The sequence below is a fragment of the Anguilla rostrata genome, chromosome 18 (genome assembly GCF_018555375.3).
Source record: "Anguilla rostrata isolate EN2019 chromosome 18, ASM1855537v3, whole genome shotgun sequence".
In the NCBI taxonomy this organism is placed as follows: domain Eukaryota; kingdom Metazoa; phylum Chordata; class Actinopteri; order Anguilliformes; family Anguillidae; genus Anguilla; species Anguilla rostrata.
In genome coordinates, this window is record NC_057950.1 from 1585159 (window position 1) to 1599633 (window position 14475).

Consider the following 14475-nt stretch of genomic DNA (forward strand, 5'->3'; position numbering starts at 1 on the left):
TGATGTCAGAATGAAATGGGGAGCGTGCGTTTTGGAGATGCGCACTGACACGCGTTTCTGATTTAATCAGTGTGGACTCAGCTCTGCAATTACTGCCTGATTTGGTCTGTCGTATTTTGCTTAAAGGTACATCAGCCTGTATCAAAAACCTGTCAAAAAGCTGACTGTCTTACATTTTATCCTGATGTTTTGAATCAATAAATTATGAAAAACAGATGTAGATGTAGAAAACATACTGTAGATGAATGCCCCCCATATGCACACACACACACACACACACACGCAGAAACACACAAACATGCAAACACACACAGAAACACACACAGGAACACACAAACGTGCAAACACACACAAACAGGCAAACATGGTGTCATTGCACCATCTGTTGTGTTCTCCAGATGTCGGCCATTTTGATCTATCTTTCTGAGGTTGTGTGTGTGTGGCATGCGTATGTTTCCCCCGCCCTGCAGGTGTGTGTTGTGCAGCGCGGTCATCGCTGACACTGTCTATAGGCTCAGCAGTGCTCAGCCTAATCTAATCTCATCTAATCCAATCTGTGCAGCCGGTCCCAAGCACTCGATTATTGATTGGAGCGGAGCCCTGTGTAACAGTGTCTGTCCTTGTAAAACGTCCCGGCCTTCTTCTGTCCTGGCTCTGTGCCCGGGCTCCTGTCTTACCTGCTCCTCTGCCGATTTTCTTTGCGGCAGTCGTCTGCTTCGAGCCGCTGGTCACGGCGAGAGTTCTCTTGGAGGAGTGAAGCCAGAGGGGCTCGTTCATTTTCTAAAAACCTTTTTGATCATCTCTGTCCCTGGCTCACCTCGGGCTCCGGCCTGTTAGTGTGATTAAAATCTTCCCCGTGCTCATTTTATTATTTTTTTTATTTTTTATTGAAGCTTCTCTCAGTGCATGTCTGAAAGTGTGATTTCTTTCAAGTGGGGCCTAAACTTTACTGGGGATGCGGTTAGCGCTTCGGTGTGGGACGGGGGTGGCCGTGTGGTGCAGTTAGGGAACTGCAGTTGTGACTCAAATTGTGGGTTCCATTCCCCGCTGGGACCGTGCCCCAGCACCCCTGAGCGAGGTACCCTGCCTGAAAAGAGCCTCAGTGAAACACTAAGCCCCATAAACGGGCTGTGTTTAAAAATGTAATCTGTGTAAGTCATTCTGGGTAAGAGTGTCTGATACACGCCAGAATGCAAATGAGGCACCTCATTTCTTCTTTCATTTGCATATTCCACATTATTCGGAATTGCCCTGTGAAAGTGCCTTAATGGCTTTTGGTTATTTAACAGTCAAACATTAGCTCCCTCAGAAGTAACATTAGAGCATTAGAAACGGAGGTAATCTGCCAGACCATTTAGATGCACTGTGTATAGTAAGCCTTTTATAGTTAGTAGTGTGCAGAATTTTTACCTTGAGTTTTTGGGTAGTTACATTTCAATGCATGTATATCTCAAGAATTGTGATTTTTTTAAACCATTTCAAATACATGAAATAAGCTCTTATTTTTCATATTTATGCTCTCATGCACTCGACTGTATACAATAAGGGCTGTATGACAGCAGTGAGAAAGTTGACCGGCCTCATTCACACCTGTGGATATCACACCTGTGACCGTGGAACCTTCTCTGATGATCATGTTAAAAATGTGAGTTTAGATTTTTCTGCCACAGCAGACCAGCGCACAGCTGCATCAGACAGCATGCAGGAGACGCGCCGTCACAGACGCGCATCGGTGGTTGCCATGGCGCTCGCGTCCGACGCCACGGTAACGGAGGCTCCCTTTCCGTTTCCGCAGGCGAGGACGACGAAGACGAGGAGTGCGGGGAGGAGAAGCTGCCCTCCTGCTTCGACTACGTCATGCACTTCCTGACGGTGTTCTGGAAGGTTCTGTTCGCCTTCGTCCCGCCCACGGACTACTGGAACGGCTGGGCCTGCTTCGTGGTGTCCATCTGCATGATCGGCCTGCTCACCGCCTTCATCGGCGACCTGGCGTCCCACTTCGGCTGCACCATCGGCCTCAAGGACTCCGTCACCGCCGTGGTGTTCGTGGCCCTGGGGACCTCCGTACCGGGTAAGCCCCGCCCCCGCCCCCGACCCCGACCCCCGACCCGACCCCGACCCCGAACCCCGAAACCTGAACCCACTTTCGTGGTGCAGGCTTCACTGCTCTTTTCAGATACCCTGTGCCACTCTGAAGTCTCACAAATACTGGCCAATAATCCCCACCTGGCCACCTCATCATCTTCCCTGCATCTGATTGGCTGTACAAAACCCCTTGCATTCCCTGTCTCCGCCCACTTTGCTTCCCCAGGTTAGCACCGCTAAAGAGAATTGTGCTCTCAGCTGACCTTGAAATGAGAGTAAAATGAAAGATCTCAGACTGGGTTTGCTGCAGTGTTGGGTGCGCTCTAGAGTTGAGGGTACAGTGTCAAGCCTGGATGGGTTGAATGGCTTGTTCTTGTCACGTAGCACCCGATGAGGCCAGATAATAAAGTACGAGGTGAATGAAGGCTGGTTTCCCGCTGTTGTGCCTGAGCACTGTGACACTTCCATGGCGCACCGATGCATTACCCATGAGTCCCCACCGCTATCCCGCCACCTGACCCACAGTGTTGTTCTGCACACGGAGTCCTCTCCCTGTGTAGCGGGCGTGTAACTGCACCCCGGACCCCCTGTCCGTGAGCGTGGCTTTATGAACCCGATCGGCTACGCCGCGCGGCGACTCCGCGCTCATTTCGCGCAGCTGCGGCTAACGGGTTTAGCCACCGCGGCGGCGGCGTGATGAATGTGGTCCGGGCGTCCCCAACCCTAATTACCACAAATCAGGCTCCGCAGCGCTAGCCCTCAAATTAGCCTCATTTTTCAGACAAGAATGCAAACAATCCCACCGCCCACAAACATCCCATTAACGGGGTTCGCTGCTGCTGCGCCCGCAGGCCGTTTGACGGATTTCCTGCTTCTCTGTTTTTCCGGCTCTTTCCGGCTCTGCGGAGGGAGGCGGGAGCGTTCTGTACGCACGCCGATCCCTGAGATCGACAGTTAGCGTAGCATAGCCACGCGGCGGCCGCGTTTCATTGAGATAGAGTCGCTCTGCGTCTGCGTCAACGCTGAATAAACATACTCTGCTAACATCGTTCATTCCCCCAGGGGTCCTTGGGCTCGCAGGGATCTGGGTAATGCACAGCGGCGAGCGAGCTGCGTGGAGCTCATTCCTCGCAGCGGGGAAACGACGCTAACCAGGCTAGCCGTCTGATCTCCCTCTCGCGTTTAAATGCTAAACAGACAGGCCGCAGTGGGGAGCAGGGGGCCGCTTCTCTGTCCTGATTTGTGTCGGGAGCGAAGTTTCTGAATGTAAGATGGCCGTTCTCTCTTCTCCACAGTCCAGTTAGTGCGCTCTGAGCCCGAGAAGGTCTCTCATCGTACGCTGGTTTATCAGGACCGTCGGCCTGTCCTGCGATGTCAATGTTGTCTTTGGCAGATTGTGGCAGCACGTTGTGATGATTGCCACAGCTAGTGGAGAAGCAGCATGTGTGCATGGTTGATGCTAGCCGTCCCGCCATATTTCCCATAATGCTTTTGCTAGCAGCAGATTCCCTCTCCTTTCAGTTTGTTTTTATTAAGTGAAGGTAGAACAGCGCTGACGCTCAGAGCCGCTGTGGCATTGAACCTGTCCTTGTGCTCCTTGGAGAGCGGCCTCAGTCGCGCCAGGAAGCCGTCGCGTCCGCTAACCGCTAACATGAACACCTGCCTTCAGAGTGAGGACTGAGTCTGTCCGCTCGCCCAGCACTGGGGACCAGCTTGTGTGGAACAAGCTGTCAAGAAGGCCAAGTGAGAGGTAATAGAATAGGGGGGGGTTGGTTTGAGACCACAGTGCCAGCTGACAGCCTTCTGGAAATGAAAATGACTCTGCCGTCCTCCAAGCCTCTGTGCCACTGTGCAGAAACGAGGCCTGCGTGAGGAACCCTCTCCCCGCACAGCAAGGACGCCGCACCCCGGCTGGCCGAGCTCCTGCTTTCCCAGCGACTGGCTGTAGGACATGCGCAGGGATGCTTCTAAAAGAGTTCAAACGCTGCAGGGTGGCTGGATGATCATAAGCCCTGGTCAGGGAGCGAGCTCCAGGTGGCTGTGCTGGAGTCACGAGCTACACGCCGTGAGAGCAAGTAGAGAGCCAGGGTGAACCCTTCCCAGCAGCCCTCGTTTCCCTCTCCCAGGGCTTCGAGATCAAACTGGGCCCTTCCTCTGGAGAAGGGAGCCCAAGTGTACAGCCGTATTCTCAGGCCTTCCTGCTCGTTTCACAGTCTTCGCCCGAATGCAGGTGTCCCTCCTTTGGTCGGTCGCCGCTTTGCTTTTCCCTGGAGACCGCTCACGCTCAGACGAGTCCTATCAGAGCCGGCTTTCCCCAGCCGTGCAGTGCTGACCCTGCCGTGACCCGCCCCGCTCAGACGCATCCATCCACAGAACAGAGGACTGGCACGCAGTCTCACAGGACGGCCACCTCCATAAATCTGTGAAGGGTATGAGATTTAGAGTCACCGCAGACCAAACGAAACGCAAGGGGAGAGAGAAAACCACTTCCAGCATCTGCCAGCCCTCCAGCACGAGGCATGTTTAATGTGCGCAGTCAAGGTCTGGGCCAGGGGGGAGCCAGCAGCCCCTTTCAGTGTGTAATTGCCCCATGCAATATTAAAACCCTCCGAACGCTGACCTCAGGTGACCTGTGCTCAGCCTCTTCCTTCCCTCCCGCTTCCAGAGAATCGCCTCGTCGAGCCGGGGGGGGGGCGCATGAATTCACAAACCTGAAAGGAAGACTCGTCAGTGGACATGGGAGGTGGAGGTTAATTGAGCGGAGCTCGTCTGAGAATGTGTGTCCGTGGCATTGACTGAAGTCCCTCCTTTGAGCCCTGCATACAGTTGGCCTGATGAAAAGGTGCTCTCTGTCACCCTGGATTAAATGGGAACCAAGAGCCCAGAGTTATGGGCAAGTATGGTCAGAATTCAATCAACACTTTTCCTTGAAGAAAAAGCTCACCCTAAAATAGTCTGCAGATAGTAATACAAATGCCCGCATATGTGTGCTACCTTGCTTGACAAGATAAATCTGTCAAGAACTCTACAAATTTCTCTCAGTGATGTCAGCTGTAAGAGTGCACCTGTATTGACACAAGAAATATATGTACATCTGCATGTATGCTGCAGGCTACTTGTCATGATCTGTATGACTTTGAAGGCAATAATCTACGCATGTGTTGGTACTTGCCCTCTGTCAATCGAGCAAATTGGCATGTGGTTACGGTGTTCCTATCTTTTGGATTGATCTTGAAAGTGAGTATTTATATCCAATCCATCTTTCCCCTGAAGTCTTCATCTCCCTCAGAGTCCATATGTATTTAATGGAGTATGAATTTTTTTGAATTTCATTTTGACATACAGAAAATTGATCATTTTTCCTTCACAAAATGAACTTGCTATAAACACTTGGGATTGTGCTTCGTGTTTGTTTATTTTAAAGCGCTGCTTTCTTCTCAGCTGGTGAGACGACACCAGGGCCTCTTCGTAGTTTTTCTGCCGCGTGCGTTCGTGGTTTAAACCCCAGACAGCTGCGGATGTCACGCCGCAGTGGGATGGGTGCGATGCCATGAGCGCTGAGGAGTCGGGGTGTTTGGGGGGGGTGTTTATCGTGCTAACGGGCTGTAGCGCTGAGGAGTCGGGGTGTTTGGGGGGTGTTTATCATGCTAACGGGCTGTAGCGCTGAGGAGTCGGGGTGTTTATCGTGCTAACGGGCTGTAGCGCTGAGGAGTCGGGGTGTTTGGGGGGGTGTTTATCATGCTAACGGGCTGTAGCGCTGAGGAGTCGGGGTGTTTATCATGCTAACGGGCTGTAGCGCTGAGGAGTCGGGGTGTTTATCATGCTAACGGGCTGTAGCGCTGAGGAGTCGGGGTGTTTATCATGCTAACGGGCTGTAGCGCTGAGGAGTCGGGTGTTTATCATGCTAACGGGCTGTAGCGCTGAGGAGTCGGGGTGTTTATCATGCTAACGGGCTGTAGCGCTGAGGAGTCGGGGTGTTTATCATGCTAACGGGCTGTAGCGCTGAGGAGTCGGGTGTTTATCGTGCTAACGGACTGTAGCGCTGAGGAGTCGGGGTGTTTATCGTGCTAACGGGCTGTAGCGCTGAGGAGTCGGGGTGTTTGGGGGGGTGTTTATCGTGCTAACGGGCTGTAGGGGGGAAGAATGGCGGGGGCGAATGTGCAGGCAGAGAGAGAATCGCCCGTTTACACGCATCAGGTTTATTTAACGCGCTCCGCAGTCCCTCTCAGGATTGGTGGGATCTGTTGGCATGCGGGGGTAAACCTGCATCGTGCCACTTATGTGATTGGGTTGGTCTCCAGGGATGTGCTTCACTAAACCAGGCTTTTCAGATGCGCTGGTTGCCACCTGTAATAAAATTACTGTGAATCCAATTAGGCTATATATACTTTTTCGTTTCACAGTTTTCACCGTGTGCTTGTCTCACATTTTCACGCTTCTTAATGATGGAAATCCCTACATCAAAAAGCAGGATTCGATTCACTTCCCAAACTCCTCAACTGTGAATGGAAAGTACACCTCAGAGTGCAGACCTCTGATTTTTTTCTGTCTCTTTCCCTTTCAGTAGTTTAATCGATTTTGATCCAGACCAGCGACCCATGCAGTTCCATATCCGGTTCTAAATCACAGCTACAAATGTGTTCTGTTCAGCTGCCTTATATAAGGGTTTATGGGATTTTCACTATTGGGCAGTAACTTTCCAAGCTCCACTGGCGATGGTTGAGACAAACCCCTGAGAACATGCACCCATTAGAACCCCTGAGAACATGTACCCATTAGAACCCCTGAGAACATGTACCCATTAGAACCCCTGAGGTGAACCCCTGAGAACATGCACCCATTAGAACCCCTGAGAACATGCACCCATTAGAACCCCTGAGAACATGCACCCATTAGAACTCCTGAGAACATGCACCCATTAGAACCCCTGAGAACATGCACCCATTAGAACCCCTGAGAACATGTACCCATTAGAACCCCTGAGAACATGCACCCATTAGAACCCCTGAGAACATGCACCCATTAGAACCCCTGAGGTAAACACCTGAGAACATGCACCCAGAAGGATCCCTTCTTTAGGCAGTCCCACCTCGTCCTCTCTCCCCCTGCTGGCCGGCACACACGAGCAAACTGCGATAAATTGTGTGGAAAATCTGAAGTGCAATATCTGAAAGTGGTAATAAACTGAGTACTTGCTCGTGTGTTCTGAGGTGTTGCTAATAACAATATATTATAAATAATTTATTTTTCCACAAGGAGCAATTTACTGCAAGTGCACAGGTTATTGCAAACTCTGAAAATCCTGATTCCCCACCCCCCCCAGGAGAGGTATCTCTCTTTCTGCACCCCCCAAGGGTGCTTGCCCTCAAAAGTCCCTGTCTATCAAAACTAATGACATGCCCAGCCCCTGTGGTCTGCAATAGTAGTGTGGCCCTCTTTAGATGAGTTTCTGTATTTTTGGCTGAGGTGTGGGTGGGTTTGCATTCTTGCCTGCCCCCCCTTACTGCCACTTATTATGCCACAGCTTGGGGGTGTGCTTTCAGACCGCTGAAGGACCTGTCAGTGCTCAGGGCTCACGTGGGTGGTCCTGTGGGGGTGAGCGGAGTGTGCTTCTGGGCAGGTTAGGGGCCTACTCGTCTGGACGCAGGGTCACAGGAGGGGTGTTAGTGTACTCATTAGGCCTTTAATTCTGAAGACATCTCCCTGAGAAACGTGGTGAAACATGGTGGACAGTGGGGCCCAGTGGTGATGTCTGTTCACCCCTCCTCCTCTCATTCATTACAGTGCTCACAAGGCCTTCATACCTGAGAAACATGGTGAAATGGAAAGTGGGGTCCAGTGGTAATGGCTGTTCCCTCCTCTTCCTCTCGTCCTTTTCAGACACGTTTGCCAGTAAGGTGGCGGCCATCCAGGACCAGTACGCCGACGCGTCCATCGGCAACGTGACGGGCAGCAACGCGGTCAACGTGTTCCTGGGCATCGGCGTGGCCTGGTCCATCGCCGCCATCTACCACCAGTACCACGGCCGGCCCTTCCGGGTGTCCCCCGGCAGCCTGGCCTTCTCCGTCACCCTCTTCACCATCTTCGCGTTCATCTGCGTGGGGGTGCTGATGTACCGGCGGCGTCCCGAGATCGGGGGGGAGCTGGGGGGGCCGCGGACTTCCAAGGCCATCACCAGCATGCTCTTCGTCAGCCTGTGGCTGCTGTACATTCTCTTCTCCTCCCTGGAGGCCTACTGCCACATCAAGGGCTTCTGAGCGGACCTGTGCGCCAGCGGGAGACCCGAGGGGGAGGAGCCCGGAGGGGGAGGAGTCCAGAGGGGGAGGAGCGGGAAACCCGTAACCGAGAAGAAGAAAAGAAAACGGAAGTAGCAGCAGCATAGCTTTTTATAACTGTCGTGTTTCTACCCCTAATACACATGCAGACACACACACACACACACACACACACACACACACATACCTACACACCCACACACACATGCCTGCAAATACACACACACACGCACATGCCTGCTCATGCACACACACACACACACATATACACACACACACATACCTACAGACCCACACACACATGCCTGCAAATACACACACACACACATATGCCTGTGAACATAAACACGCATACCTACACACTCACATATACCTGCACACACACACACACACACAAACGCACTCACACATGCCTGCGAACACACGCGCACACACATACCTGCACGCACACACACACACATACCTACACACGCACACAAACACACACACACATACGCACATGAACACACATACACACACACACAGATGCATGAACACACACAACGCAAGCAGGCATGCACACACACACAGACATTTTCCAACTAACCTAGGAGTTTCGTGCACTGAAGAGACTAAACGTCCTTACTATGAACTCAAATGAAAGAGTATCATACCTACTGTAGATCAGGTAACGTTCCCACGACGGTGGATATAATGACATAAAAAACACAGAAATAGAAATCTCTTAAAAAGGTTGGTGCCATTTCTTTAAAAAGGAGGGTGTGTCAGTTTAGAGTCTCGTCAGCTGTAATTACATGGAAAAAACATAAAGTTAATATTTGTAGAACAAAATCAATGTACTGGAACGGTAGCTTGTGAGTCCCTGCCCCAATTAATTTACACATAAATGTAGAATTCCAGATATATGTGAATACAGAAGTGAATGGTAAGCATTAATTACAGTACCTAGAGATTTGTCACTTTAAGGTTATATTTTTATCTGATGCTTTTGCTTTGTGCATTAAATGGACTAAATCTAATCAGGGTCAATGTTTGCTGCTAACTCCCCTTAAACTCACAGTCAGAGTTCTGTGTTTTAAAGGTCACGCCCATATTGTACCACAGGCACTAATTCCATTAGGTATGCATCATTTACTGTGTTTCCACCTGTTTGCTTTTAATCCTGTCACTCTAATAGTCGAATATGAGGCTTCTGTTTCGATAACCATCAACCATTTGAAAGTACAAGATCCCTACGTTGTTACATTTCTGCTCAGCTCTCCCTAGAAGTGAAATAGATTTTGGCTGTTTCTGGTTCACAATTAGACGTTTAAAAAATGACCGTGCCAAGAAAACGAGATAATTACAGATTTTAATTTGTTTCATTTGAACTCATCACATTGCTCTCCTCACTGAACCTAAATGATGCCATTACCCCATAATGGGTCTGGGGAATTCTGTTGTTTTCTGACAGATGCTATTCTGCTTATTTAACCCCCCCCCCCCTCCACCCCCGCCAGCCTGTCCCCAAAAGCAAATGTAGAATTTTTTTTAATTCAGATTGTATTACTTCCGCTGTTCCTCTTTAAGTGAATGTCATAGATCAGCACTGCTGTAAACATATAGAAATTTGCCATACTTGTTGTTTTGTGTAATGTGGAAACCTAATATCTGTGTCAGTTTCTCTGAGTCATTCTACCAGTTGGCTTGTCTACTATCAGATTCCCTATCATACTGAAAAGCAGCGGTAATCGACCCTGTTCCTGGAGTTCTACCATCCTGTAGGTTTTCATTTCAACCCTATTTTGGCACAACTGAATACTAATTAGCCGCTCAATGAGATTTCTGGCCTACAGGACGGTGATGGGATGCAATACCTGTATATGGCACAGGCCACTGCTGATATTATTGTTCTGGCAACACCTATTTTTTCCAGTTTCGTTCATGGTTTTGTTCTTCTTCATGAAAATCAAGTCATAATTCGGTTTTATGATATCAATCATATCAACATTTAAATATCACTAGTTTCGGCTTAATGTGTCCAGTGTGCAGATGAGCAGAGGTGGAATATCCAGGTTCAGACAGTAAAATCCTCCCCTGTACTTTGTTCAAATCACCTGGATTTACTAATTCGCACAATTCTTCAGCCAGGAGGTTTAACTAATCGGTGAAATCAGCTGGCTCAGTGTTCATGGGTGGAAGAAACACATGGCAGGACTTTTACTTTCCGACCCCAGGACTTTCCACCTCTAGATGTGAGGATAGCTAATAATTCACCTGTTTACCTTAAACTAAATTAAACTAAATATTTTCTGTTGTAAAGCTGGGGAAAATATGTGATGTAGACCTTACTCTCTTTTTCTCTAATTCAAACTGTCATTTACGACATAAAGGGTTTGTAATTCAGTGTTGTCCGAATCAGTATTGCCACACAAAAAAAGATCTAGTAGTAATTGGGAAGGACAAGCACTGAAACTTTCAATTTGAATTTCAAGAAGGCAACTAGATTTCTTACAGATTTTGTTTTTATGATCTGTGTCTGCTAGCAGCCTGGTTTTGGAGTATGGTCTCTTGTAAGATTTACTTTTCTTGTCCTTGTAACTAGAATTTTCAATCTCTGAAGATTAGAATAGCAGAATGTCCATAGGCTTGGGTTTTCCATCATATTGCAGTTTTCTCCACATTTTGCCAAAGGGAAATATTTCTAGTATTTCTAATATTTCTGAAAGTGCTCGTAACACCCAATCAGAACAGTAGATTTTCTATCTGAAATGTACATTTGTTAATGGCACCAAAAATGGTTCAGCTTCTATCTGTGGTATAAAAAGTTTGTTTTACCTGTGTAGAAACTTTCGTAAGAGGATTTGTATGAAATCTAGAAACTTCTGCATTTGAAAATTTAACAGCCATCTTAAAGGATTTAAAAGTTATTGTCAGGGTTTGGTGGTCCTCATTGGTCTGTTAATTATGAAGAGTGTAAAAAATATCAATGGGCTGTCTAGTGTAGTCGCCATAACTTTCTTTCCCCATTTGTTAGGCAGGTTAGTGTTACTCCTAACTTGGGCATACCATCCCCGGAGTTCATATGTACATTTGAGTCAAATTTTTTTTTTAAATGGTTAATAATATTTTTGGCCCACAAATGAAGGAAAACAGGCGGCGTGCACTTTTGAACTGTTTGAGCAGAAAATTCAACTGGCAACGTCGACGTCGCCGATCCAATGAAGGAGGACCTGCCACAGCGTGCGCGCGTGCGTTCCTGACGTTTTTCTGACTGTTAATGAACTTTTCGTTGATAGAAAGGACGAAAAAAACAAAAACTAAAAACTAAAAAAAAAAAAACAAGAACTGGACCTCTCTGTACCCTTGTAACCGGTTATCTAACTGACTTAAAAAAAGAGAGAAAAAGAAAAATCTATGAAGTACAGCCATAACATGGTGTCCTGTCGCAGTGACGGTATCTAAAGGACTCGTTCTGCTCAGCCTCTCGTCGCGTGACTGCGTACCGGCACGCTGTCGTCATGGCGAGCTGTCGTCATGGCGCACTGTCGTCATGGCGCGCTGTCGTCATGGCACGCTGTCGTCATGGCGCGCTGTTCTGCCCCTCCCCCCGCCCCCCCCCGCCCCCTAATCCTCTTCCGCCATGTCCATATTTGGGAATGTTAATGTGGTACTTGTTAACACTGTGCATGGATGAAACGTCTGTAAATACTAAGCGGTATCCCATTCGTAAATGTTGAGGACGGTCTGAATGCTGTATAGATTTTGGATGTAGGTTGTTTTTTTTGTTTTGTTTGTTTCTTATTTAAATGAGGCTATATGTCCTTTGGTAACTCGCACATTTGAATGAAAAGGCAATATTTGGCTTTTGTGTATAGGAGGGTGGAACATAACGAAATTCTGTATTTAAGGGTGGGGGGGGGGGTTGCATGAATATTTGTACAAACAGACAATGCTTGCTTGAGGACTTGGTTGTATTATTTGACAGTTGTAGAGAACTATGTACATCAAAGGATATTTTGTCATTTAAGAGCTCATGTGTATATACTGTACAGTATTGTCAGAGGCCACACGCTTCAGCATTGCATAGAGAACTCAACATATTTATTATTATGAAGCCCTTGGTAAACACAAGAACGACACATATTGCCTTTTTTGTGCAGCAGTTGCTTGAAGCTTGTTTAGTTCTGTTCCTTTGTGCTGAGCAGTGTATGTTTCTAATATTAAAATTTGTTATTATCAGATTTTTTTTCTATTAGGGGGTGGGGTCTTTGATATATAAATTCATCGCTTGGAGGCATTAGGTAGATTAATGCTTAATACCTGTCCATGCAGTGACAGGTGTCAGTAACGCGTCCCTTGATGTACAGTACTTGAGCTTCCGGCTGTCGGTAGAGAGATTTTCACATCTCAGGGCCAAAAAAAAATGTAATAATAAAAAATCTGACAAGATGGTGTACAAGCAGCAGGTTTGTGAACAGCGTACTATGAGCAGACTAACAAGGTCTCCGCAGTCGTTTAGTCCACCTGCTCCAGAAGTTTCACGGCCTCGCCTCTCGTTGAGGGTAAATCTCTCTGATTGGACGCTTGAATCATAATCAGGGACCTTCGTCATACACCGTTTGTTGATTGATATCAGCACTACACCCCACTGCTCACATGGACTTGTTTCTGTTATTCGAGGTTAAGATATCTGTCTTAATTTACAGGGTTTCGCTGGGGATTTCCTATGTCTTTTAGGTTTTTTCATTTGTTTTTAAATAGTTGAAGATACTGTAATAAGTTTTCTTGATTATTATTATTTTTGTCTTTGATGTTTTGTTTGGTTTTTTTTGTTTGTTTGTTTTTTTGTTTAGTATTTCTCTTTGCACACAAACATAGGAAGGACATACACTAACTGTGATTGCTGTACACGGTACACTTCTTGACACAAAAATAAAGTTTGGGATATCCTGTTTGAAAAGACTGATGGGTATAACACTGTTTATGTGGTTGGTATTGGAGGTGTCTTAGGCCTGTTCTGATCTCACTGAAGGCAAATGACAGATCTCACTTCATAAATCTGGCCACAATTTCCCCACAGCATGTGTATTGTGATATTGCAAGACAGAAACCCATTCTATCCTTTTTAATGCCCGGTTATCTCCATGTTCTGCACAAACTCATACAAATCTGGGCATAAACTGGAGTTTGTACAAAATATTTTGTGATATATATATACATACATATGAAAGAGAGAGTTCATAATGACTATTAAAATTAACAGTGCACACATGCTGCCTGTCCAAGTGGATGTACATTTCCAAATTCATCCTGCTGTAAAGCACATTGTAACGCTCTGAGCAAAGAGCAAAGATCAGCAGTTATGGTAGCATCAGCAAGTAAACAATGGTGCTTGTGCGGAAATGCAATATTCCAATGCTGACTTCTTATTGGCTGGACCACAACAGCGGGGCCAGCCCTATAAACGTGAATGTCTGTGGCTGACTGAGTGACTGAGTGATGAAGTTACACCATTGGTCGGCCGAGTTATGAACTTACACTGCTGGTCGGCCGGTCCAGCCATATACTAGGTTTTGACCTGGTCTTGTTTCTTAAGGAGAGACAGTTGCGTCTTTGAAATTTGTTAACAACTTGAATGATCATGGAAATTACTACTTTTCATATTGGCAGCACCCTTTAATCTGTAATATATTTCCGTGAAATATCAGCAATGTGTGATCCGTTGGAACAGGAGTGTGACACTTACTCCCGAGTTTTTTTTATATGCAGATGCGATTATGTTAAATTGAAATCTAATGCTTCATCTTGACTGGAGGTGTAACAGCTATTACAGAATGTCAAGTAATTGAATATCAGAACATTTTCTTTCCTTAATCCATCAGATCCGTTGTTATCTACCCTTTAAATATCCTTGTTTTTCATTCAGATATTCATCCCGCATTAAAAAATGAATTTACCGCTGTTGTCTTCAAGGTCTTCGCAGTCGCACCAAGTAGCTTCACGTTATGGCTAATTGCCTGCTCCATTCCAAAAGGCCTTGACAAAAAAAGAAAGTGATAACTGGCTTCTGAGTGTCTACCCAGTCAAGGGCGGCGGGGAGAATTTACTACCAGCCCGGGAGCAGTCAAACATG

The 14475-nt window shown here is 47.2% G+C and overlaps 1 protein-coding gene across 2 annotated transcripts in view; it reads left to right on the forward strand.

Annotated features, from left to right (window-relative positions):
- LOC135244517 (sodium/calcium exchanger 1-like) overlaps positions 1 to 13304 on the forward strand; it is a 124681-nt gene extending 111377 nt beyond the window's left edge. For both annotated transcript variants that reach the window (XM_064316861.1, XM_064316863.1), the window contains exons 6-7: positions 1796 to 2071; positions 7966 to 13304. In XM_064316861.1, coding sequence (XP_064172931.1) covers positions 1796 to 2071; positions 7966 to 8342 — 653 coding nt within the window. In that variant the 3' untranslated portion in view covers positions 8343 to 13304. The remainder of the gene's footprint in view (positions 1 to 1795; positions 2072 to 7965) is intronic.
- Positions 13305 to 14475: the final 1171 nt, after the last annotated feature.